The 26,709-nt window shown below is 39.2% G+C and overlaps 2 protein-coding genes across 4 annotated transcripts; one reads left to right on the top strand and one right to left on the bottom strand.

Moving 5' to 3' along the window:
* Positions 1 to 5: 5 nt before the first annotated feature.
* arsg (arylsulfatase G) lies at positions 6 to 15,556 on the top strand. 3 transcript variants are annotated; one of them, XM_055021118.1, is made up of 12 exons: positions 6 to 106; positions 5,079 to 5,303; positions 5,439 to 5,674; positions 7,535 to 7,649; positions 8,334 to 8,480; positions 9,991 to 10,181; positions 10,263 to 10,343; positions 10,447 to 10,555; positions 12,565 to 12,685; positions 12,813 to 12,903; positions 14,006 to 14,332; positions 14,622 to 15,556. In XM_055021118.1, the coding sequence occupies exons 2-11, from the start codon at positions 5,092 to 5,094 to the stop codon at positions 14,284 to 14,286; spliced, it is 1,584 nt and encodes a 527-aa protein (XP_054877093.1). In that variant the 5' UTR covers positions 6 to 106; positions 5,079 to 5,091; the 3' UTR covers positions 14,287 to 14,332; positions 14,622 to 15,556. The 3 variants fall into 3 exon arrangements, with proteins under 3 accessions (XP_054877093.1, XP_054877091.1, XP_054877092.1); XM_055021116.1 differs by having other exon boundaries at positions 14,006 to 15,556; XM_055021117.1 differs by lacking the exon at positions 6 to 106 and adding an exon at positions 2,062 to 2,163 and having other exon boundaries at positions 14,006 to 15,556.
* A 37-nt stretch (positions 15,557 to 15,593) lies between these two features.
* Positions 15,594 to 25,229, bottom strand: LOC129352241 (WD repeat domain phosphoinositide-interacting protein 1-like). Its single transcript, XM_055021120.1, has 12 exons — positions 24,815 to 25,229; positions 23,970 to 24,052; positions 22,906 to 23,075; positions 22,732 to 22,828; positions 22,304 to 22,401; positions 22,126 to 22,218; positions 21,973 to 22,043; positions 21,148 to 21,255; positions 19,410 to 19,574; positions 19,116 to 19,223; positions 18,876 to 19,015; positions 15,594 to 17,976 (listed from the first exon to the last, which is right to left on the bottom strand). Exons 1-12 carry the CDS (start codon positions 24,892 to 24,894, stop codon positions 17,855 to 17,857), a joined length of 1,335 nt encoding a protein of 444 aa, XP_054877095.1. The 5' UTR covers positions 24,895 to 25,229; the 3' UTR covers positions 15,594 to 17,854.
* Positions 25,230 to 26,709: the final 1,480 nt, after the last annotated feature.

The following is a 26,709-nucleotide window of genomic DNA, read 5'->3' as shown; positions in this document are numbered from 1 at the left end:
GCTCAGTCGGACTCTGCAGAACCCGCCTCAGTGGTTCTAGCAGCGAAGAGCTGTCAAAGGACGCCTGATCCTCCCTCTGATCTGCTCCTCTTCTCCTCGCTGACAGGTCAGATCATCTGTTTTAGTTTTGGTTCAACTCCTGCTGCTCCATTTTCATGCTGCGCATCTTCCAGCTATGTTGAATGTACAAACAGTGTCAGTGCGGAGTCCATAGATGTGAGGAGAGAGAAAAAAACAGTTGCTGGAGTTCAGCCTCTTTCTGCAAGGTAGAAACTAATTAATTATTAATACTTGAGGAGGGGGAAAAGGAGAGGGGGGGGTCAAAATTGAGCAAAAAAGTCCAGATGTCGACAGTATTTTGTTCCTCATTTGTAAACGTGGTGCATTTATTGACACTTCAATCTCTGTTACTTAAGAATAAAATATGAATTACCATAGGAAAATATAACAGTTCCTCAGCCCTCCAATGAATTTATTAAAGACTTAATGAAATTTGTTTTCATTTTTAAAAATTGCAAAAAGGGAACTGCAGTCGACTCTGTAATCCTCTTACAATAAGGCATGGGATGAATCCTGATGCAAACAATTACAGCTGTACATCTTTTTATTAACAGTCTGCAGCTTCTGTATTATTCCTCTAACTGACCCTCTGAAGGGCAGCATTTGAAAATTTACCTTCACTATATGAAACTCATGCAATTTCCACTCATGGCTTTGTTCAGTTTCACAACAAGAAAAGATTTCATAACCGCCGCTGGTACGTTAAGCGTGCAGTGGAGTAAATCCATGTTCATTTCGAGCTGCTGGAAACCTTTAATGAAAGACTTATTGTGCACAGTATGCTGTAGTTGCATAACACTTTATTTACAAAGCAAATAAACATAAAGGGTAAGTAGCCATTGTCCCATGTTATTACACATACAGAGATGTGAAATGTGAAAGAAAAGACAAAAAACTCCTGTTAGAAAACACCAAGAAAACCGGATTTAAATGTGTTAATATGTTAATACACCTGCAGGTGTGTATGAATGAAAATGGGCATTTATTACCAACCCGAAACAAAAGCTGGCCTATGGAGAATAGAAAAGACTGAGATGTGTTCTATGTCTTATGTGATCTTCATAGTTACTAAAACATACATATAAATATTTGTATCGATTGATTTGGAAATGATCAAGTTAAAACTTAAGTGAGGAAAGGTGTGCTTTGAAGTTTTCCATATTTAGTCACATGACATTATAAACGTTAAGGTTTTATATTGGTTACCTACACAAAAAGAGGAAAATGATTTTTTACCTTTTGGAAAATAAAAAAACTGAAAACAATAATTTAACTGGTAACTGGAGACTGAGCAGAGGTTAACCTTCCACCAGGACAACAACCTGAAACATAAAGCCAGAACGACAATGGAACAGTTTAAATGGCCCAGTCAAAGTCCAGACCAAAATATATATATTATTTCTCTACACCTTTATAACAGCAGCAAGATTTAACGGGGGAGGAGTTGTGAATGTAAATAAAATCACATTCACAACACACTTTTCAGATTTTCATTTGGTTTAACAAAATATATGAAATCAGACCATCACCAAGAAAAATGAGGTTTTCCTTTCACTTCACATTAATACACTTCTACTTTACCAACGGAAAATACAGTTATGTGACAAAACCGAACAAAGTCTTGAATAACATGAATAACTTGCTATTTATAAAATAAAGGAACATGCATAACATGACAATAACAGACTAAAACATTTTAAAGGATGGAGAAATACAGGACTTGGAGATTTGTTACGTACAAGCATCCTCCCTGTCCTTCCACTACTTTTTTCTTTCATTTTTTTTTTTTTTTTTGCCTTCTTTGGAAACTTTTTTTACGACCTTGTATTTTCTTAGGTCGGTTGTCAACCAGCACACAAATGCCTCTCCGCTTTCTTCATTTGTGATTATTATTTACATGTGCTCGTACAGTCTCTCGTGCTTTACATCCTGTTGGTTTGAACCAATTAAACGCCTGATTTTCAGTGCGCGTGGAGATGTTGACTTGGGCTCGTATCCTCGCGCGCGCTGCTCTTGACTCAGCGTCCTCGTTCAGGTCAGCCAACCTGCCACCTGGCTGCTTGTTGTCGCGTGCGCGTCGATAAATGACAACTCGCTCACACTGTAAGTATCTGTACGCCGCCTTTTAAAGACGTTCACAGCTCAGTTAGCCAAGGTAGTGATAAGTGACGGCCGGCCGTAGAGGACATGTCGGGTTGTGAGATGTTCGGTTCGGAAGTGTTTCTGTCTGACCTGAGAGTTGCTCCTTTCAGCTGAAATGAATCCGTTCTCCGTCGGGACAGCTGCGACTGTTCTCAGCGTCTCCCACGTGCCGCGGGGCAGCCGGTGTGTGAGCCACATGTTCTCTCAGGCATGTGTCCACAGACACGCGTGAACCCCGGAAACAGGCGTGCCGCGTGCGTCACAGAGGCGCGTTCATACTGAGGAGGGAGACAGGTCGGGTCGGGTCGGAGGGATCTGGTTGCAACCAGTTCTAAGTCTGTACCAAGTCTGTTCCAACCGTCCGCAGAAGCGCGCACGCCTTTTTTAAAACCTGGTCTGCTCTGATTGGTGGCTGCAGGTTCTCAGGTTGAAATTTGTGGAAAGTCCTTCTGAAATCCGCATTTTTTCCAGGTTTATCCCACATTTTTGAACATTTGGAATGTCTGCCCTCTGTCTGCACAACATGTCCTTTCAGGTTAATAACCTGGGTGGAGATTTACCTACTTTTCCAAATTTCCACTATGATGAGCGAGATTTCCCCTTCTGCCTTGTCCTTAAGGCAAAAATGCTTCAACTCCACTCAACAATCTTTAACACGGAACAGCTTGAGTAAATACAAAATGCAAATTGAAATTAAATGTGTGAGAAAAAAAAATCACCCCTAAATCTACCAAACCCCTGGAGGCGACAGACAGCTGTCCAGGGTTTTTCATGTCTTTGGAGAAACAATGGCCCACGATTTGCAGAATTCTTACAATTAAGCCACATCCAGTGCTTTAGAGTGTAATTGACCTGTCTAAAGTCCTACCACAGGATGTTAGTTAAATTTAAGTCCAGACTTCAAATAGGCCATTCTGAAATGTTCATTTTAATTTCTTTTTGCCAATTGAATGGAGTTGATCAAGCTTAATTTTATTTACATTTGCTTACGTTGACAATTTAATAAACTTAATAAATGAACTTGGATCAACTCAATTTGATGACCAATTATCAGAATTTTTTTAAAGGTTGGAACGTATTCTCTTTTTTCAGTGTGACTTATTATTCTTTCATACCATATGAAGACCGTAAGGGTGTTTAAATCAAGCAAACCTGAGTTTAAAGAAGGCTTTCTATGCACCGATTGGACATTTTCTAGAGACACAGAGATCTGCATTGTCACAGAGTCAATAGCTGCCTACATCTCGTTATCTCAGTAATAACCAAGAAAATTCTTATCAAGAAGAGTCCAAATAAGCCCTATGGATGTCACAAAAGGTCGGCATTCACAAGGAAAAAAGCAGCTTCAAGATCTGGAGTCAGAGCTGCTCAACAAAACCTTAATTGGCTGGTGGGAATAGGCTGGTTACAGCGAGTGGGAAAAGAACACACACTGTCCTCGACCTGTCACGAAAACCTTGTAGGGCTACATACAGGGTCTGACTAACACAAGTACGAAAAGAAGTTTGCTGTTAAGTCGATAAAGCAAATGAACTAAACAAATTTCTATTTGTTTGAAAGTCCAGCACAGATGCTGGGATTTATACGGGAGGTTGCATATAAATGATTAACAAGGTTTGAATTTTAATCAAACTTGATTCTGTAGCAAGGCGTCTGTCTCTCTTTTTGTCATAAACATCTGCAGATCAGCTCATGCTTGCACGACATCAACATTTTCAGCTTTCACTTGACACACACTCAGAGCCTGAGCTCTGGGAAAAAAATAAAACCTGTGATAGTTCCGATTCCTAAAACGTTGAGCCCTCATGAGAACAATGATAATGAAATTGTTGGAGAAACTACTATTATTATTTGAGAGAGGTTGAACCATCCCTCCATCAATATCAGTCTGCCTACATGAGAACGCAGCACAAATGATGCTATTTTAACAATAATGCATTTGGTTTTATTACACATTGAAAGCTCCTCGGCGTATACCAGACTGCTTTATTAATTGTAACTCGGCTAATTAATTCAATTCAACATCACAGTCATCTGAAAAAACTGCTCCACTTGAATGTAAATCCCTTTCTGATTAAATGGTACAATTTTTTCAAATAGGCCACAGTAGGTTTTTTGTTGTTCCATAGTCTAGTTTTAAAGACTTGTACAGAGCAGTGACATGTTCAAAATTGGAATATTGTATTATAACCTAACCCTGCTTAACAGGGGAAGTACTATGTCTTTTTCAGGCACTTAATACCATTTTATAGCACAGTCAAGTAACTATGTTTACTTTGTTATTGAATGCCTTGAAATTGGGCCTCTGTCTCTTTAAAAACTCCTGCTCTTTCTGAAATGATGCCTTCAGAAAGAGCAGGAAGTCATCACAACATGGCTTCTCTATTAACCATTTAACAACGTTGTTGCAAGTGTTTCACTGAGAACTAGCTTCTATAATGAGCTCAGCTGGTGCCCAGTTCCACCAGGCTTTTGCTAATTGCTGCTGGCTAGTCTGAAGGAGCTGAGTGGGGGAGTCACAGCGGAGAGCTGCTCTGTGCGGCAGAAGCTTGAAAGTTTTGATGCTGCAGTTCTGTGGCGGTGCTAGGTCCATCTAGGCATTTTACACAGCTGAATGTGTAAAATGCTTTATTCTCATGGAGAATAAAGGATTTCTCAAACATGCATGAAAGAATCAAAGCAACACTCTAACTATGTTTTTGATGAGCGAACAACATTATAACATAATGTGAAGCTCGAATATGTCTATTTTACATAATGCCGGCCCTTTAAATTTCTCTACATCTTGGTTTTCATGATAATGTTTGTTCTCTAACTACTTGAATATTATTATATATTAGCCAAGTTCAAAGTGAAACATGTGTTCCTTTTCACAGTTTTTATTCCAAGATGGTCAGGCCTGTATCTCAGCTGCTCCTGACTGTGACATTGCTGTCTGGGCTGGTGATCTACACAGTTTCACAAAGAGGAGCAGAAAAGAAGCCAAACTTTATCATCATACTGGCAGATGACATAGGCTGGGGAGATCTGGATGTTAACCAACCAGAGAAACACACAAATAATACACCAAACCTCAACCAAATGGCCCGGCAAGGGCTCAGGTAAAACCTTTATTTGTGATATATGAGATATGAGCCTCTGATTTCCATGACAAGTTAACAAAGTAATTAAAGTGTAATCTTAGAAGAGGACCTCAGATGTCATAAACCGTATGTGTATGAAAAAACTTTCTCCAGATTAACAGACTACCACTCCCCTGCTTCCACCTGCTCTCCATCGCGTGCTGCTATCCTGACCGGCCGCTATGGCCTCAGAAATGGAGTGACTCATAACTTTGCTGTGAACTCTGTGGCTGGCCTGCCTCTGTCCGAAGTCACTTTGGCCCAGTTGCTGCAGCAGGCCGGTTACTACACCGCTGTTATTGGGAAATGGCACCTCGGACACAACGGACCTTACAGTCCAATCAACAGAGGTGAGTCCAGGCTGCAGGCTGCTGCTGAGTTCACTCTGTCCTCTGCCTGACTTCCATTCTAGTCATGTCTTTGTTAATTGGAGCAGTTCCACCTATACTCAGCATTGTCTCTGCTTATCTGCTGAGGGTAATGATAGGAGTTAAGAGGGTCATTGGAGAATTGGAGTGACTGTAAGATCAGGGCACAGAACAACGGCCAGAACGCTCGTGCCGATGTTCTTTTTCATACACTATCTTGAAGGTCCACAAGAGACACTGAGCCATAAAACCCCTCCCATAGCCAGGATATTTTGGCATATCATTGTGGTTTATACCAGTGTAGTAAACACTTATGTTCACACATTTGTCAGAGAAGGAAGTAAAGATTGACAAGCTGGAATATCTTATTTTTTTTTCCATGTCGACAGAAGTCAAAAGAAAAAAGAGCATAAAGCTTCTTTTGGACATTCACCCGCTGAACTGGACCAGAACTGAACAAAGAGAGTTCAGTTGTTGGTGTACCCTCAGCAGATAAGCAGAGACCTTCCCCCTGGCTGTGGGGGAAGGTCTGGTCTGAGGCTGAAAAATCGACTTCTGGAGGTTAATTTTTTAGGGCTGTTTTTTCTGCATAAACAAACACAGCCATAAAATTCCGAGACAAAATGACGTAGTTTTTGTCAACCAATTTCGAAAACGATGAGAACCGATTTTAACATGACGCCCGATTTTAACATGATTTAACACCTGACGCTCTTTTCATGAACTGTCTGAAATGCTGCCATCAGGCGGAGAATACCCCAACATCCATTGCAAAAGTAATGTGATAAAATGAGAAAAGACTAATTTATTTTAACCATGACTAGTATGTTATATTGCTGACAAAGTACATCTGTCCATGTGCCGATCCTTTTGGGGTAATTTCTGTTTAGAGAATCAAAAGGGTGTGAAGCAGGGAACACTCTGGATAGATCCTTTCACTCTTGATAAAAATGACAACCTGTATGACAATGGCCTATTTCAGCTGGATAGTTGTTTTAGCCATTCTCCAAAAATGCCTTAGGAAGGAGAGTTCAGTTGTTGACTTTCAAGCTTCTGGGAAGTTTGCTGAACACACAGTCCTCAAAGGCACTAGCTGGCAACTTGAACCCTAAAGGTCTGCCACTGGTAACTCAGGGGATCTTCAGAGGCTGATTGGAATTTTAGTACCAAAAATTTGATTTACTCAGAAAAAGGCCTCTATTATAGCATTGTGATAAGCTTATACAGAAACTGCATATGCCTGACATCAATTGAAACAGTCAATGGTAGAAATCATTCTACAGTCTTTACATATCACTTAAATTGAAACATGAGTACATTTCCACCTCTTGCACAATTGTGTATCCTTCCATTTGCCTGACATTCTGAGCACCTCCAGCCTCACAGTTCTACATCTTCACTGCAGGAAATGTACGAAACAAGGTCACCAGCCATCTTCCAGCTGCGCCTTGTGACAAAAAACACATCATTGCTGATTCTTCTTCACCAGCTGAGTTACAGCCCTCTCTCTTCTAGCATTTCAGTTCATACTAACAAATTCAAAGTCCATTATTACTCCTAGTTATCAAACAATAAAGGAGTTAAAAAGTTTTTTCTACCTAAGGAAACACAGCAGATTGTATCAAGTCATTGGCTTACATCATTCACTCCTCCTGGACCAGCATGTGTTGTTGACTTTACAACAATCCTTAATACTGAGCCTGCATGTAGCGACAGTGGAGAAAAAAAAACTCCAACTTGACAGGAAGAAATCTCCAACAGAACCAGCTTATGACCATTTGTGGCAGATTGTTTTAACAATGGTGAACCACAACTGACTGGTTGTTCTTGTTTTGTAAACAGGATTCGATTATTACTTCGGCATTCCCTACAGTAATGACATGGGCTGTACTGACACACCAGGATATGATCTGCCCCCGTGTCTCCCTTGTGTTTCATCAGAACCTCAAGTGATCAGGTGTGGCTGTTTTTAGTTAGTTTGTTTGTTTTATGTTTTACTTTCACATATTTTTCTTGCAGTCACAATATTGGACATTTTGAAGAATAACAGTTTATACTTCATACAAATTTGGTGTGTAAAGCTTTTGGTGAAAATGCATGCAAAGGAGAATATTAAAGGGACATTATTATTCAAAATGTAATTTTTTTTATGTTTACATCATGTTACTATGTGATTTACTCATCAAAAACATACCTTGGTGTATGTATCAAGTGTTGCATGGTTGAGAAATGCTTTAATCTCCATGGCAACTATTCAGCTGTGTAAGATGTCTGGGTGGACCTTGCCCGGTCTTTGAGGACAAAAGTTCTCATCTGAGCTGCAATTTCCAAGCTTCCATTTCACAGAGCAGTCCTCCCCAGAACTCTCCTACTCAGCTCCTTCAGACTAGCTAACAGCAATTAGCAAACACCTGGTGAAACTGGTCTTCTGCTACTTCTCAGTACAGCCCTGCTAAAAACATTGTTAAAGTGTTAATAGAGTAGCACTTTTGTGATCACAGGAGTTTTTAAAGTGACAGACGCCCAATTTCAATTATTTGTGTAAAAAAATCAAGAAACTTTTTATTTAAAACTAATTTCCGATCATGCCACAACTCTACGTCTGCAGGCCTTCATACGTTACTGTGTCTTCCTGTTGTAGACAGAGGAGGAGTGTTCACAGTGGCTGTTATTCCAAGGTGGGACTTCCTCTGGTTGAAAACAGCTCCATTGTGGAGCAGCCGCTGAACCTCTGGGCGCTAACAGAGAAGTACAGATCTGCTGCTCTCAGGATTATACAAAGTGCAAGGTACAACACAGTGAACACAGAGTAGATCAATCTGTTGATCTCTGCCAGACAAAACATTTGGATAACTCATAACATCCGTTTGTCCAAAGGACATTCTAATTGATTTTCACAAGTTGTGAATACAATACAGACCAGTACGCAATTTACAGCTAACGGAAAAGTGGGAGGCACACAAAGCTGTGAAATTTACTGAAAATTTGTTCACAAAAGAAATGATTCATTTAAACTATATCTGTTTACAGCAGAGCATTACGGTCAGGTTAAGAATAAAATGCTTTTTGTTTTATTTCCAAAATTAAGTCAAATTAAAGTATCAGAGAAAATGTATGTTAATACTAACAAAAATTGTAATAATACCAGAATAAAGTTTATCAGTTTTGCTCCCAACTTTTTCAAATCAACATTCACCAAACACATCAGACCATCATTTTTACCCAGAAGTTAATGAACTGCTTTTGACTTTTTGATTTAATGTTTATCTTGTGACAGTCATAGTAACACAGTAATAAATCAAAGACCCATCCAGCAGCATTAGTTGTTAGCCATTTGCTATTGTCTCGAGTGTTTTTATTAGAGCATATTTACACAGTAGTTGTACCAATAACACACTCCTGGTGTGTGTGCACGCTTGAAGCATATGAGGAGGAGGGCGGTGAACCCTGCTGCTTTCAGCTGTGGGTTAAAAGGCAGAATGACCCCAGGCTGCACCAGGGGTCATGTGAACGAGTTCTGCACTTTTCAGTCAATGCTGCAGCTTTGAGTGTCTGGAAAGCAAAAAGCTACACATTAAGCTACATGTTATTCATTCTAATCTTAACTATATTTGTTTCCATCATTGACAGACACACAATGCCTCAGAAAAAGTATTCAGACCCTTGTACTACTGTTGTTTATTTATTTCACACCGAAATGATGTACAACATTTTATTAACCTTTTAAAAGGAGAGATGCCTGGTACCGACTGGAACCCAGCTTTGCTGTAACAAAGCCGGGTTACAGCAAAAAATGCTTCCACCTGTAGTCAACGGACAGTTTGGTGCTAGTTAAATTCTACAATTTAACAAATCATAAATAGGTGAAAGGTCATTATAATAATTAATTACATACATATCTAATAATTCATTATTTCACTAAAATCAAGTAAACCAAACTACAATCCTTCCAAACAGTCCATAAGGCCATTTTGTGCCAAATATGTAAACATATTTTGTTTAATGTAAACATATTTGGCACAAAATATGTTTACATATTTTGTGCCAAATAAAAATGCTCTAATTAGAGCGTTATTGTTTGATAATGCTCTAATTAGAGCATTTTATAATTTCACCAAACTGACCCTGAATGCTATTGCATCATGTAGCTGAAAGTAAATCAATAAGCAGCCTGTTAGGTCATGTCACTTTATCGTGACTCTTCCTCGTGAGGAAATTATGGTTGTTTTTTTTAAACGTTTTTCAAAAATTTTTACCCATCACATGTTTTGTGAAACCAAATTGTCCTGCGGTTCCAGGGCCCGAGCACAGCCGTATCTCCTCCTGGTGGCATCAGCTCACATGCACGTCCCGCTCGCCCCCGCGGTGGCGGAGCCTTCAGGTGACGTGGTGTACGCCGCCAGCCTGCGCGAACTGGACGGTCTGGTTGGGGCGATAAAGGCTGCCGCCGATGAGACAGATAGAGGAAATACTCTAATCTGGTTTACTGGTAGGACTGTTTTATAATTTCCCTCATGTGACAAATCAGAACATCATGTGATGGAGTCAGCAAAGTGTCTGTATGCTTTAGGCGACAACGGCCCGTGGGAAGAAAAGTGTCAGTTTGCAGGGAGCGTTGGGCCTTTCACCGGAAAATGGCAGACCAGCAAAGGTGTAACAAACTGAAGTTGAGATCGGCTCACTGAAATTCCTCAGAAGGCTTCACAGTCAACTCTTGACTTCTTATAAGGTGAACTTTTGTTTCTGCATGCTAGGCGGCGGATCAGCTAAGCGGACTACATGGGAGGGCGGTCACAGGGTGCCAACTGTGGTGTACTGGCCAGGCAGGATCCCTGCAAACACCACCAGCTCAGCCCTGCTCAGGCAAGCACTGTTTCATTGTTTCCATCCACCAAGTTAAACACCTGCTGCACCAGAATGTTAGGGAGACGAAGATGATCCAGGTATGAACATTGAAGGGAGTAGTTACATTACAAGTTTGGCCAGATGAAAAATCGTCCCAGAACTTATTGTGATAAATAATAATATTATTGTTTTGAGACCATTTTCAAGTAATATAATGATGATAGCCTATTTATGCAAGAACACATTCTCAAAGATAAATAAACTTTCAATTCTAATGAACATTTAACACTGAAACTGGAAGACATTTTAAGGATCCAAACAGAAACAGCAACAAATAAAATGAAGTATGAAGACTCTGTAAACAGAATGAATAGTCCTTTCATCAAAAAAGAGTTAGTTGAAACCCAAGTACCAGACTGAAGACTTTCATCATCCAGTTTTTGGCAGATAGAGACTGAATTTAATTCATCATGTGATTAAAATATTTGATAGTGCGACAGGGCTACATATATTGTCTTGACTTGTTATGAAGGATATATTTAAGTCTACTTTGGTAAGTTTTACAAGCTGATTATTTATGGAGCGTTACTTGTCAACTCATAACCTGAATTGAAGCCCTAAGGCCATGAAGCTCACTCCACTGGTCTGTAGTGATAAAGTAAGTGTCATCATGAACTGCTGAACCACAGAAGAGCTCAAAAATGATTTCTGTCTAAATATAGAGAAATTATCCATCTGCTTTACTCAAATGTCTGACATCGCTTTATGCTTTTTCAGGAATTCAAATATTTCTGGGTGTGAAGGGCTTTTGTAAGCAATTAACAAAGATCATGCAAGTTTCAGACACAAATACATCAATCAGGCTGACTTGAGGATTTAGTTTCTGACTATTTCTGATTTTCTTTTCAATGACTATAACACATAGAAGAGAAAAACAAAAATAGTTATTTGAGAAAAGCAGCTGCTGTATTTTAGGTCGAAGAGTAAAATAAGTTAGAAGATAATCTATTTATGTAGCAGAAAACACCCTTCATATATATTTAAAAAATAGAATTTGTTTTCCAATGAAGATTGTCAGACTAAAAGTAACTTTCGATTGCACCCTTTAAGCTGGTAATAAACATACTTTTTATTAAGCCCCTAGTTGTGTTTTAAGTTGTTTTTTAGTTGCCTGATGTAATATGCAAAACTTAAGTATTGTGTTTTTTGTGAACTGTAAGCAGAATACTGTTGTAATTAACAGAAATAAAGGTTTGAAAACATCAGTCTGGGTTGAATATATAACATATATAATGAATTCTAGTTAGTGATGGAGGCACTGAAATGAATAAACTTTTCAATAATATTCTAATTTATTGATATGACTATATATCCCTTAAGCTTGTATTTGACTGGATATATTCATTGCCATGATACACTTCTAAATTAGAAACCCAGTTTCTATAGATACGTAAAAATTTGTGAAAGGAAGACTCATTAAGAACTAATGAAATTCATGGTAAAATCATTTAAACAGCACATAATAACCTTAATGTGGCACTTGATGGATTACAACAAACAAACAAAAACACAATTTCAACTTGTAATTTTTAATTGCAAAAACCCCTCTGGCAATGTATGTTTAAGGAAGCAAAAATACATTAACCAACAGGAAGTACTTCATAACTTTAATAGTCAATATTTCTTAGTTTTTATGCATTTAATGAACAGAAAAGAAAAAATATGCTCCAGTGTTTGATCTGTGAATTACTGATTAGAGCCTATCAGGGGATATTGTCTGATTCTGATCTCTGCTCAGTGCATGAAACCTTCACATTTGTACAGTATTAAAATGAATTAATCACAATGTGTAAATTAAATTAAAATGTAAAACTCATTTTCAGATATATTCTAATTTTCCGATATGCACCATGCAATAGATCTGTTCGGAAAGTGTTTGTAAATTGAGAAGTGTTTGTAAAAAGAGATGAACTGTTTTGAATTATTGTTTCATAACTCACATTCTTGCTTCATTTTTCATCATACAGTGGTATGGACATCTTTCCAACAGTTCTGTCTCTGGCAGGCGTAGCGCCCCCTGCAGACAGGCGTTACGATGGAATCGATGCCAGCAGTGTTCTGCTTCGTGGCGAACATTCTGGTCACGAGGTACAAACTGCTACAAACAGGTGGAAGTGTTGTGTTGCGTTGTGTTGCGTTGCGTTGTGTTGCTGCTTTGCGTTGCATCGCTGTCTTGCTTTGTGAAATGGGACTGTCCTGTGTTCTGCTGTTGCAGTTCCTCTTCCACCCCAACAGTGGCGCTGCAGGAAAGTTCGGGGACTTGAAAACAGTTAGAGTCGGAAAACACAAAGCCTTTTACATCACAGGTAGAAATATATCAATAATAAATCAATATCAATTATTTTGACAATTTATTTATTAATCGGATGCAAAACTGGGGACATTGTGCAGATTCTTCAATTTAATGCAATATTAGAAATATATCAATATATGTCAATAAAACAAATACAGTGATGCAAATCCGTTTTTAAATAGGAAAGTAACCTTTCTATTTCTTAAGAAGCAGTAGCAGCATTCCTTTAGAGAACATCTGATCATCTGTAGCAAAAGATGCATCTGCAGCTGAAGAATCCTCCGAACATCAACATGTGAAAAGCTCAGTGCTTTCTGCTGGACTGAACATATTTATGGTGTAAAGACGATCTGGTGATTATTTTATGATTAATGGAATAATCATTTGCAAAGGTGCTCGATAGAATGAATAACTTCATTCAAATTATTTCCAGAATTTGAATGAATAACTTCATTCAAATTATTTCCAGAATTTGAATGAAGTGAAGCTAAATCTGCCACTAGAAGAGTTCTAGCATATTTACAGACAGAAAGTTTTTTTTTTTTTTTTACATGCCAAATGTGTATTTTTGTTACAGTTTTGGTTAAATTACTTCCTTTGATCAACAAACAACATAAGCATTGGGTCCAAAAGCCAGAATTTACTGTGAATTCTCTCTTATTCACCCATGGTTACAGTTCTACATGTGGCTAAGTTTAAGGATCAATAATGAAAGACCCAAACCAGTTGTGGTGTCTAGTGGATTTTGTGCAATGCACTACTTCATAACACCAGCAAATTTAATATGAATTTGCTGCAATGGACCTCATCTCAACCCAGCAAACCAACCTAGTTAAAACACACACACACTTTTGTTTCTCTGTCTTTGCAGGGATTTTCCACTGACTTCTATTGATTTCTATAGACACTAAACCTAGACCTAACAATTATTAGTACATATTTAACCCTAAACCTAACCAAAACCTGACAGTTTCCAAAACATTTGTCTGTCAATTTTGTCTGCCTTATGACGTGAAAGTTACACAACAAAGAAGAGTTTAAAATAGCATAAGATTCATTTGAACGTTTCACTTTTGCAGAGGGATTTAAAACTGAAACAGATTTCATTTTGGCAGGCGGAGCAGCAGCTTGCAACGGCAGCACCGGCCAGGAGCAGCTCCATGATCCACCTCTGATATTTGACTTGGATCGTGAAGAAGCTGAGGAAACACCCCTGCAGTTCGCCACAGCCGAGTACAGGGCGATTGCAGAGAGGGTAGCCCGCAAAAGAGAGGAACTTCTGTGGGACATCGCCACTGATGGATCGGTGTCCACAGCGGATTACAGCCAAGATGAATTAGCAGCGCCGTGCTGCGATCGGACACAGGCCATGTGTCGATGCCGCACCATGTGCTGAAGCCCGGAAGAAACATTAACAACAGGCACAAGGAACGGACCATGAGGTAGGCGAACAAAAGCACAGACACGTGTCTCATTCACAACAGTTAATGTGCAGAAAGAGTTTATTTAAAGGCTCAATGTCCAGATGCAGCAGATGTGCAAACAAGAAATACCAGCAGCTGAAATCTGATTGTTTATCTAAAGGGCTTCTGGTCCAGTTCTATTTTAGATCGATACTTTAAAAAATTCATAATACATCTGGAGCCATCAGACAGTGTGTCATTTAAGTGTCATTTTGTTGATCTGTGAACAAAGTTCCTGTTAATCAGCAGCATGTTTCATCTGTTGAAGTGATTGGTCATCCAGGCTTCGGTTCCAACCCTGAGACCTTTGTTGGATGTTGCTTTCTGAACCTTCAGACTGACCAGTTCAGGGGTCTGCAGCCATGTGACTCTTCTGTCAAAAACACTAAAGATGTAGTGTTTTAAAATGCTAGCTGTTTTCATGCAATACGGCTCTGGAAAAAATGAAGAGACCCCTCCACTGAACCCCATTGAAAACCTCCTGGTTATTACACTATATATTGATTTCTGAATTCTTCCTGAGTTAAAACGTTAGTATTGTTATTTCTAAATGAATATGAACTTGTTTTCTCTGCATTATTTGCCACCTGAAAGCACTGCATCCTTTTAGTTAATGTGATTAGTTCTCAGTTTCTGCAAATTTCTACTAAATATTCCCTTGGAATTTTAGAGACGTGTTGTCAGCAGTTCATAGAATAAAAGAACAATGTTCATTTTACTCAAAACATATCAATATAAAAAGTCAAATCAGACAAACTTATAATTTTAAGTGCTCTCATTTTTTTCCAGAGCTCTATAAACAAAGCATGTTTACAAATAATAACGCTAATAGTCTAATGAATATAATTTTTAATATGTTTTTCCTCTTTTGGTTACAGAGTTTGTAATTTTCTATTAAAGATTTTACATTCCACTGAAAAACTGTACTTTTTTGTGTAAAAAATGTTCAATAACTTGTTATTTAAAACCTAACATCAAACAATCTAAATAAGCTAAGTTAAATAAGCTACATGAAACAAGTAGCTTTTGTAGCCCTAAAAAATACATATTTAGCTGGGCCAAAGGCCAAAAAGGTTTTCCGTGTCATAAAGGTCACTGACTCCTGCACTAGATCCAAAAAATGCCTACCAGGAAGCACAATCCGCTTCTTAGTAAAACACATTTAATGATCACTTGTTACTTTCTACAAGCGTCAGTTGTCAAATACGCAGGACGTAAACAGACACAGGGAGTTTGTGAGTTTGAGTCACTTTGAGCTTTAATGGGTCGCTGGGTAAAATGTCCTGAACTGAACAGCTCAGAGTGTCCTAACAGCGCCATCTTTTGGCAAGTCGTGTTCAATTACCAGGTTACCTAGTACACTTGTACTATATAGAAATTCAATATTTACACATTATACATCCAGTAAAAATCCTTAACATACATTAGGTATGGTAAATCTATGTGCTGATGTGTAATAATGCTTTTGCAAAATAATGTTTAATACATCAATGTAAAAATAACTGAGTTACATCTGAACATCTTATTAAAAAGGTTTGAATGCTATCACTGAAAGTCAAAGACGTGCAGCTTCGCCCCGTTCATCTGGTCACCTGCTCCTCAGAGTTAACTCTAACACATTTACTCTCAGGTCTCTGCTCTCCTCTGTTGCTACCATGATTAGCATCATAGCTGCAAGTAATACATACGGCATTTGTAATGATGGAAATAGTGTATTATTTGCTTTCCTTCTTGAGACCACTACTTCTCTGTTTTGAGGCAACATTTAATAACTTCAATAAACTTAAAGGGTCTAACGCTGACATAAAGAAAAAAAGAAAAAGAGAAGAGACATCAATGTATGGTTGCAGGTTGTAGTACTTCAGATAATTCGTATCAGGAAATACTCTTATTGTCCTGAGCTTTAAAAGAACCGGCCCAGTGTGACGTCACAGATGCCTTCACAGTTCGAATCTTAAACAAAAGTGGTCTGTCACGCTCAGCTGGTTTTAATTACTGCAACACAGTTATGGCGCCTTATAAAACTATTCACACCCCTTGAAATTACATGTTGTCACTTCAGTGTTTTTAATGGAAAAGAGCAGTGGTGGGCGACGCTAGCTAAAACGTTAGCTGAGCTAACCCTAAAGCATTAATCATAAACACTAAGGCTAAATCGCTATACTAACATGCTATTTAGTAGAAGCTAACGCTATAGAGCGAGTTGGCTTCCACCATGTTGATACCCACCATGACGCATGTTACATCATAGTCAATTGCCCTAAACAAGGTCAAAGTTGTTATTGCAGAGGAAGCTAAGTGCGCTAAACACACTCAAAGTCAGCATTCATTCATTGCTAACGCACAGAGTGGACAATTAGCTTAACTATTAGCGCATTAGCGAAAATTTGGCCACCACTGGAATAGAGTGTCTACATGTAGGGGATAGTTGAGAAGAGATGAGGAAACGACTTGTTTTTTTCTAGAGATGAAATCTGACAATAGTATCTGAGATGGGTCAGCAGTAATGTAATTAAACATATTTCAGTTACAACTACAAAGAATAAAAAACAAATAGCTGAAGTCCACCGACAGAATCACACTGTTTACCACAGGCCATGTAGGGGACACGGTTCAGACGTGTGTCAAGCCAACTAGTCTTAAGCATGCCACACACTGTGAAACATGGTGGTGGCAGCATCATCCTGAGAGATTTTCTTTACCAGGGGCAGGATCATTGATTAGGGTTGATGATTAGATAAAAGGAAACCTGCCATCTTGGACACCCCATTGTTTGTATCAAGTTACATCTGTAAAATGACAAAATGTGAAAAAGTTCAAGAGGTGTGAATGAGTGGAACCTGACCTCTGAGCTGAACACTGCCGGAGTCAGGCACCGTAACGTCTGCTCAAAATCTTTTTTTATGTCTTCAGTTTTAAAGTGACATGCAAACAGTCACCACATGATTTTTGTTAGAGTTAAAGCTGCATAAAAGGGCTACGCTTAATACCTAATACAAACTTCCAGCATCCCTCCTGAAGAACACATGAAATGTCGGACTATTTTTCTTAAAGTGTAACCTCTGAGTTAAGAATAAAGTGCAACATTCAGAGAAAAAACATTGAAATTAAAATGGGGGAAAAAATCGTAAAGGTTCTTAATGAGACTGTCTGCATTCTTAAACGGAATTAGCTACAATGATAATGTTACTTCTCTGCCAACGTCTCTTACTGTTCACAAATATCTAACACTGATGGTTATGACATTGTACTGATTGAAAAAACAGAAATCAGGAGGTGTTTTCCTAATGAGAGATGTCCTAGTGCTTCTTTCTTACAGAATGAGATGAACACAGGAACAAGCACAAAGGAATCCTCTGACATAGTATCCAAGGTCATCGGTGGGCTTTGAGGAAGGTCGCAGAGTCTCTTGTCATCAGACCATTCTTTCTGTTTGAACTAGTACTGTAAATATTTTTTTTTTGTGCTGGATCACGGTGGGGATGTTGGAGAAACGGTGGATTAATTACTCTGGTTGCCGACTGGAGGAAACTCGTTCTCGTCATCCAGACAGATTGGGCTCTCTGCAAATTCATGCTCAGGGATGACTTCCCCTCTCTGGGCTCCACCGTCTTCAGAGTAGCCTGGGAGGGAGCGAGAGGAGAGAAAAAGGGTTTTCTGATCAACAATCCAAAGGGAAAAAAAAAACAAAACACTGACATTTTAGGAATGCACCAATTGCAATTTTTTTGGATGATTGCTGATTACCGATCTTTAAAAAGCTTGCCCTGCTGATTTTGGCCGATACCAGTTTTTTGGATGCTGAAATGTTGCTAAAAATATTTAAAAAGCCGCTGAGTTGTTAACAGTGGGGTGACTATTGTTGACTGCAAACATGCAGACATGAGCTGAGGGGGTGCATGTCAGTCAAATCTCTTATAGCAGAGAGAAAGTGGACAGTGACTGATTTTTAGACCTTTGCTGAGGAAGATAAGTCGATAATATGTGCTTTAAGATTTAAGTATCATTCAATCACTGATCTCCCAAAATTAAGGAAATCGGGGGCAATTTATAAATTTGGCTCTTTTATTTTGCCCGTCTGCACATCTAGTAATTTTCCCAGTGGTTTTATTTTCACTTTAAATATCTGACATATATAAATAAACGTTTAATAAACCATAAAATTCCACTATGGTCCAGTAAGATTTTGCTATTAGAATTACAGCAACTTGGAAAAGTATTCACACCCCTGGATCTTTTTCACTTTTTTCTCACAACCACAACCTTTGTTCTTTTATTATAGAGCAGCATAAAATATGACAGAGCTCTGAAGTGGAATCAGTCTTCTGTTGGATAATTATAATGCTTGTGTTGTTTCATTTACTCTAAAATGTGTTTGAAGCTGTAGAAACATTGTAAGAGGTTTTAAAACGCAGTAAATGTCTTCCACTACCACATTTTGTTAAAAAGTGGGAAAAACAAATAAAAAATGGATTACACCCATTTAGTATTGAAAGACATTTCCAACTCAACAACAGGTTACCCATGAGTGCGGTGGAGGAAGGAGGCGTGGAAGGAAGAGCCACAGTGGCAGCATATGATTGGCCGGCGGGTTGCTGGGGGCCGTCCTCTTGGTTCTCCTCTTCCTTGTGCTCCTCCTGCTCCTCCCCCGATTCAAAGAGTCTGACGGAGCAGCGCAGAGGGGGCAACATAGAAACATGATCATTGTGTCATTTCCGTAGTCGTTTTGACATCGTCAATATTTCTGGTAGCAGGAACACACCTGTGTTTCTGAACAAGGACACACTCGCCTCCGTCCTGCGGATCTACATTGTAGACATAGAGGAAACCCTCTGAGGATGCAACTAGCAGCCGTGGAAGCTTCTGAATCCTGAAACAAAGATAAAGTGTAAACAGATCTATTGAGAGACATTCGACTGCGTATTGTGGGTGCATGGGGAAAGAAGGAGGAGTACGTTTGTGACAAAAATCTTCTGTGTTTATTTCAAATATTTTCCAGAAATTTATATGAAAACTAAAAACAAAGTAAAATAACTTTGCAGTGCTGATTTCTTACGTGGCCAGGGCACACATGTTCTTCAGTCCGAACATGTTGAGCCGTACGGTGGCGAAGGCGCGGTCCTGGTGCATCATGTCAGACACATGGGTGGGTAGGTAGGTGCTGGCTGCTGTGAACATCTTCCCCACGTATGCTGACCATGTTGGAGATTCCTCCTCTTGACTGGAGGGAACACGAGGGTTCAGGATAAATACTGAAGTTGCATTTCTTTGTTATATTTACACCACAGCCATACCATTAGGTGGCAACAAAATCAGCAGTGACATTAAAAAGAGCTCATTTTAATGCTGCACAACATGATTCTACATTTGTGGTTGCAACACTGAAAGCCTCCGATTATCAAAACAGATAATCAGTTAAAGACTTTTCTGTTGCCTTTCCTCTCCTACAAAATTCATCCCTGGGTCGTTTCAGAAAGAGAAAAATGTCCAACATCATTGGAAAACCTGGGAAATGTCATAATGTCAAGCAACTTTTAATTAATTTTTTTTTTCTCTCTCTCTCTCTCTTTCTCTTTTTTAAAAAACTATTTCTAGTTTTTATAAATGGCCCAAAATTTGTCCAAACCAATCATTGAAAAATGTATCAGGTGATATATTCTAGCTTACACAACTGTTAAAATATCTGCGGTTACACTGTAGTCATACAGTGTATAATTACATTCCTTTAGTTTTTTAAAGACAGGTTCACAAATTAGTATGTATAATTATAATTTATGGATTATTTCAATATTTTTCCATTTCTTCTCTAAAAAAATTCTAAGACTTGTACATGTGATACTTTGTCACATATTTACAGATGTTCAGACACACATTTTGTTTTGAATAAACCTGACAAGGTTATGAAAACAGTCATATTTTGGAGATTCTCACATATACATAATAATAAGTTGTTATGATTATTGGGTGTTTGGGTTTTAGTTTCTTTTGGGGTTTTGATCATTTCTGTGTTGGTTAGATCTTGCCAATATTTGGTTAATCTCTTTGTGTTCATTATTGTCACCAAGGTGTTGCCATATTAGTTCATTCCTTTGCTTCTGTTCTGTTTCTTGTATTCTGAATTTATTTCTCTAGATGGACATCAGGCCTTTTACCTTTTGGGTTGCAGACCGTGTAGTTTTAGTTCAGTCTTCCTCGCTGCTGTCTCCTGCCACAGCTGTTCCACATCTCCGTTATTTAGTTTCGCCTCTGCCTCCGTATTTTAGCTCCAGTTTTGTTTTTGTTTTTTTACATTGTTCCTTTGCTGTATTTTTTCATTCCACTGCCTGAACCTACGGTATGTCCATGCTCCATGTCCTGTTCTTGACACACTTCATGACAGTTACTTTAACTAGGTCAGCACGGCCTGTTGAAGCGACCTGGAGAAAGCAGGTGAAGTAGGTTAAAGGTCTGTTTGTCCACATTATAACTGCAGCCTGATGCCAAAATGGGGGCAAACAGCTGCCTTGTGCTGGACCTGCTTGGTGTGTATTCAGTGCAATGTGTGCCTGTCATGAAGCAGATATTCCATGCTGTGTATTGCTTTGTAATACACAGCATGTGTCTCTGAGCTGCAAATAGCTAAAGAGCATTCTGACTCTAAAAGCATCTGTCTCTTGAAGTTGTTCAATAAACGAGGAAAAGCCTCGATGTGCAAATAACATCACCTCTGGAGAAGACCTCGACTGAGACGTTCAAGCATTTATCACCCCGAGCTTCTAATTGTTGACTCAGACATAAAAGGAAACGGTGATCACCTGGGGCTGTGCTGTTCCAGTTTGAAGATGTGAACCGTCTCAGTGTTGCTAGAAGCACACAGGAACTGAGCATCTGCGCTGAACGACAAAGAGCTGATGCTAACGTATCTGAAACAGGACATCAACGAGAAAATACTAAATTAAGAAGTTTGTAAAGCATCGGTGCATGTAGCATGGTATTAGAAAAAAGTACAGAATCACACTCAATCTAGTTCCTGAACAAGAATTGAAACATTCCAACCTCTGAGTGTAGATGATTCCTCTACACTCTGATGTTTACGTTAACCATAAAGTTTCGCAATTTAACATTTCATAAATAAATTTGCGTAATTGAAACTCTGCAACTTTAAGAAAACACATTTTTTAATAAAAAGTTTTGGTATGAGAATGAGGTGTGTGTTTTTAGGGATCTTATCGAAATTGATTTATTTCTCAAATCTCCAATGGAAACACTTTTTTCACATCACATGAGTCACATGATTAACAACTGGATGTTGCCACTGGCACAAACTACAAAGAAGAAGAAGACAGGAAGTTTATGGAGGAGGATGTTTTTGTAACAACTTATTGTGTGAACAACCTTATTCACATGTGATTTTGATTACATTTCTTATTTAATGGAGACACTGCAATTGCAAAATTATGGTTTTTTTTGTTTTAGCAGAATATTGTCAAGATTTATTTATAATGGAAATACATTTATAATGCTGTTAGCCTGTTAGCATCCTCTACAAGAGACACAAAAATGACTTTGCTGAGCCGGCAGTTTTTCCACTAAGACTAATAAGAGAATATTAAATATTAAAAGCACATATAAACACAAACCTTTTCATCCCCCGACGAAATTCAAACAACTTCTGACCCTCTGGGATGCTGAAAACTCTGATAACAGTACCCTACAGAAAAAAAAGAAGTAGTTCACGCTCCCTGCTATTGAAAACAACAAAAAGCAGGGTTTTGTTGTTTTCACGCCCTCGCCTTCTCAGATGCGCTGGCCAGCTTGGTGCCGGATGCGTTGAACGTCAGGGCGGCCAGCGGGCTGTCGTGGGCCTGGATCAGGGTCACCGTGCTCTAACAGTGCGAAAACAAAGAAATAGAAATAGTGACCTGCATCCAGGTCACTAGAAAGGTTCACCACGCCAACCCCAATCCTCACCAGGTTGTTGGCGTCGTAGACCGTGATCTCTCCAACGGTGGCGCTGCCTGGGTAAGCCAGGTAAGAGTTGCCATGGTTGACGGACAGCGCACACAGACCTACAGGTGAGCAGAGGGACTATTATAAATTTTTATACCAGTTGAGTCAAATTTCAACTTGAACTCTTTCGTTGTGATTATGTTTCTGTCCAGGTTAGTCGAATTCCAGTTTAACTTAACCCACGGATGATTGGCCAAAACAACTGAAGATGTAAATGTTGTCTGTGTTCATAGTTAATGGAAAACAAAACTTTGTGTACCTAACATTTTGGAATAAGTTTTTTTTTATAAATCTTACCATAAAAATAAAGTGTTCATCTGCATCAACTGTCAATGTTTGCACATTTGATCCATTCTGAACAGTTAAATGACCCAGCAGCTGGCTTGTACCTGTTGGGTTGACCGGCGTGTTGAGCAGGGTCTTGAGGAGTTTCATGTCTCTGATGTTGTGGATGTAGATGGACTCCTCCAGGCACACCACGAGTCGCTGAAGTCGACAGACCAGGGTGATCAGCACGGCAACACAGCCGGACATAACCGGAAAGAGACGTTTCCCGTTCTCACCTGTCTGTTCAGCTTCACCGACAGGATGTTGTTGGAGTAGCTGTAGTTGCAGATTTCCGTCCCTTTCTTGAAGTGGTAGACGTTCATTCGGCGGGGCATGGAGAGACTGACCACCACCACCAGGCTGCTGGAGAACAGTCGCTCCACGATGTAGACGTCTGGGCACTCCACTGAGAGAGGGAACGGAAGCGAAAGCAGCCTTGTGAATGCTAAAGCTAGTTAGCATTACCACCAATGACAGCGCATAAAAGGGTTTTCTATAAATGGAGTTGTTTCTCCATTAACATAGTTAGCAGTGACGACATGATATTGATTGACAGCATTAAGCCCCTCCTCCTGTCTCTGATTGGTTGTTTTTGATTGGGGCGACTTGGGAGTGGTGTGTTTCTTCTGACGGCAACAGAAGCTGAGGAAGGAAATTGATCTACTCACAGATTATGTGTCATTATCTGTCACAATATGGTGACAGTTTTAACAAAAACACTTGGAATATTTTTTTAAATAAAAATTACATACTGAAATAATAATAAAAATAATAAGTGTACAATATCGAGGATCAATAAACTTTAAATTTCAACAAACATTTAACACTGAAACTGGACGATACTCAAAATATCCTAAATGAAAAGGCAAAACAAAAGAAAGAACAAATAAAAGAATTTATGACGTCTGTAAAAAAAAAAGTTACTTAAAAAGATAAAAAAAAGGGACCAAAGAACCAACCTGAAAACATTTGGCTTCCAGTTTCAGGTAGAAAGAGAGAAAAGAGGAAAAACAACGATAAATTGTGCAAATGGAAATGATTCACTGGTTTTAATTAGCCGTGCGATTAATTGACGGTTGCTGCTGGAGACGTCTGTGGTTGAGAAGTCATGATACAGCCCATCTGATGAGGGCTCAAAAAACCACTCAGACAGTGCTTTGAGTAGCAGAGTAATGCAGCAGCAGACCGCTGCTGTGATAAACTCGAACACGGAGTTGCAGGTTCTGCAACAATGAATCGTCTTTGTTTCAGGAGGTTTTGTTTGGTGGTGAGGTTAGCATGGGAAGTGCCTGCTCCGTACCTCCCTCATGGATACAGTCCAGTTTGTCCACGGCTGTGACGGAGAAGAGCCGGTATCCCCTCTTCGTGCCCACGGACAGAGAGCTGCGATCAAAACACACACACTGTCATCAAGAGAAGGAACTTCATGATCAGATATGAAACATAACCATCTCCCCGGCTGTTAGGTTAAAGAATTAATTTGAGAAAAAGAACAAATGGAGTCCTTTAAGAAGATGGATCGCACTGTTCCTACAGATAAACACGGTGGTGGCAGCATCATTCTCTAACTAGGCCTTCATCTGTAAAGAACACAGTTGTTATATTCAAATATTTGAATCTTAAGAAGTTACAGTACATTTTGTGGGAACAACATGGAGCTATTGGCCAGGGCACATAATAAACCTACCATGGATCACTGCCTACCTGCCACCTGTTAATGCACTTTAATGTTCATTAAAATACAAAAAGATGTGTTCATATATACGTTTTGGTGTTTTTGTATATGTTTGGTGCTCTATTTGTTCATCCAGATTGTTGGTGTTCTGATCAGCGTGGTTCGGTCATAAATTTACTGCTCTGATGCGCAACAGGCCCACAAGATTAACACAGTGGCCTACTTCACCTCCACCTTATCTTCAAGTTCTGATGTTTCGATTACAAAAAAAGCTGCAGATTTGTTCTGTTTGCTCTCTTCTTCACTGTTTGGGTCTATGTCAACAAAACTAATAAACCGTTATCTGGGAATACGGCTAGAAATCGTTATGCAACAGCCAGGTACATGAAGGAGTTGACCCCGGGCTCGGCCCGGCTCGGCTCGGCCCGGTCCGGCTCGGCTCGGCTCGGCTCGGCCCGCAGGTCGCTTACGTGGTGTCCTGGTTGAACGAGGCGCAGATGAAGTGACGGTGCGGTCCCGGGTCCTCCGATACCGCCTCTTGGGTCTCCATCCGAGCCACGGGAACCTCTGTCGTCTCGCTGTCCGAGGTTGAAGGCCTTTGGCTCGGGCCGATCCCCGCCGGAGCCCGCTGCTCCTCCGCGGCGTCCAGACTCCAAGCGCCACGCTCGCACTCTTGAGGGAAAGGAATGTCCGGGCTCAGATAGCGGTTCGGGGCGCGCTCAGTTCCCAGAGGAAGAGTTTTGCCGAACCGAAACGAGATCAAAGATCAACACTGTCACCTCCGGAGTGAGATGTTTCACCGCAGCCAGTCAGGAGTCCTGTTATTATGTTGTTATTAACATCCAGTGTTCTCGGAGAAAAACAAAAACAGCTGATGGGAGGATGCGTCACACTCAGCCGCGTAACGATTGGCTCATTCCAACAGGCCAACCCCATTCCTTCTCGCATTGCTATTGGCCAACATTTCCTGCGCTGACGTATGATTGGATGAATCGTCTAAACATCAACCACGAACTGCCTATAAGAAGACATAAAACGCCCGATTGGTCGACTAACCTTTCTGTCTCATCACGAGGAATTGTTTTGGTTATTTAATTGGATAAAAATATGGGGACGAAAACAACCCAAAGAAGCTAAAGCTAAAAAAGTTTGAAGTCATTTGGTCACCTTTGGCTTTTTTTTTCTCGGGAAGGAACATGACATTTATTAGCTGAGCTGGATTTACTCAGAATTGTGCTCAAAATAACAGCAGTAAAAGAAAAAAAAAAACCAACCAGATGCAGCACATGGAAAAATAATTAAAAATGTGTAGTAGAGTAATAGAAAACTAACAGACGTGCATACTGTTGCTTGTGTATCTGAATGTAAAATAACATCGTTATTAAGTTCAATTATCATCTGTTAAAAAATATTTTAATGTTCCCGTCTTATCATACTATCTTCAGAAGATTCATTCATTAGAATAATAAATGATCCATTATTGGTTGTTACATAATATGGCTCTGGGCTTCAGAGCAATTATATATATTATAAATACGTACCTCTTTAATAAGCTTTTATTACACACAGCAGAGAAAAGCTAATAATATTCACCTGGCACAATAGTAAAAAGCCTGAAAACAGAGCACAACAAGTACTCAGTGTAGTAAATGTTTTTACTAGGAAGTGGTTGTCATGATGGGTCACTAAATTAGCAAATCGATGGGTTTTCACATTTGCCCCTGGAACAGTAAGCAGTAGAAAGTTATTGGCCGGCCTTTTCCAATCTACTGTTCTGGCAAATATAATGAAAAAGAGACTTTATGAACTCATTTACAAACTACAAATCTAATCTGGTTCAGATTTAATTTGGCAGACAGGGATTTCCATGTGGCATTTCATCATTGCAAATCTGGGTGAACAAAAATGAATTGTGGAGTTCGTCAAAGGTCCATTCTTAGGTCACTTTATTTCGGATCTACATGATAACCCCTATTTCAGATTAAATGGTTCTACACAGCATTTAAATAGTCATGTTATAAACAATTAATTTTCAACTGATTGTTGTAATAGCTTTTTTGTTATTTTTCTTATTTTGTGTCTCAATTCCTTGCATTGTGTTGTGCAATGCAATAAAATCAGGTTTTGCCTCTGATTTTGATTTCTTTTTAAGTCAATGAGGAGACTTTTTGTTTGATGACTGCACGCTAGATATCCTATTTATTTCAGACATATTTTTGCAAAGTTTAAAATATTTTAGACTTTTAATCTATTTTTTTATCACTTTGTTGACATTATTCTTTTTATGTCTTTTATAGTTCACTTCTTTTTATCTGTTATCTGAATACACTTTCTTCCTTTGTTCAATGATTTTTTTAAAATCTTT

This window comes from Poeciliopsis prolifica, unplaced genomic scaffold (assembly GCF_027474105.1).
Source record: "Poeciliopsis prolifica strain line A6 unplaced genomic scaffold, Auburn_PproV2 SCAFFOLD074, whole genome shotgun sequence".
Lineage (NCBI taxonomy): Eukaryota > Metazoa > Chordata > Actinopteri > Cyprinodontiformes > Poeciliidae > Poeciliopsis > Poeciliopsis prolifica.
Note: the sequence above shows the minus strand (reverse complement) of the source record. Positions and strands in the feature narration are given on the sequence as shown.

Excerpts from the sequence above, each read along its gene's own strand:
- arsg (XM_055021118.1), top strand. The coding sequence starts at position 5,092 with ATGGTCAGGCCTGTATCTCAGCTGCTCCTGACTGTGACATTGCTGTCT. Across the intron at positions 10,182-10,262 it reads TACTCTAATCTGGTTTACTG|GCGACAACGGCCCGTGGGAA; the intron begins GTAGGACTGTTT and ends TGTATGCTTTAG. Across the intron at positions 10,556-12,564 it reads ACCAGCTCAGCCCTGCTCAG|TGGTATGGACATCTTTCCAA; the intron begins GCAAGCACTGTT and ends TTCATCATACAG.
- LOC129352241 (XM_055021120.1), bottom strand. The coding sequence starts at position 24,894 with ATGGAGACCCAAGAGGCGGTATCGGAGGACCCGGGACCGCACCGTCAC. Across the intron at positions 22,402-22,731 it reads CACGCCGGTCAACCCAACAG|GTCTGTGTGCGCTGTCCGTC; the intron begins GTACAAGCCAGC and ends GCTCACCTGTAG. Across the intron at positions 19,224-19,409 it reads AACATGTGTGCCCTGGCCAC|GATTCAGAAGCTTCCACGGC; the intron begins GTAAGAAATCAG and ends TCTTTGTTTCAG.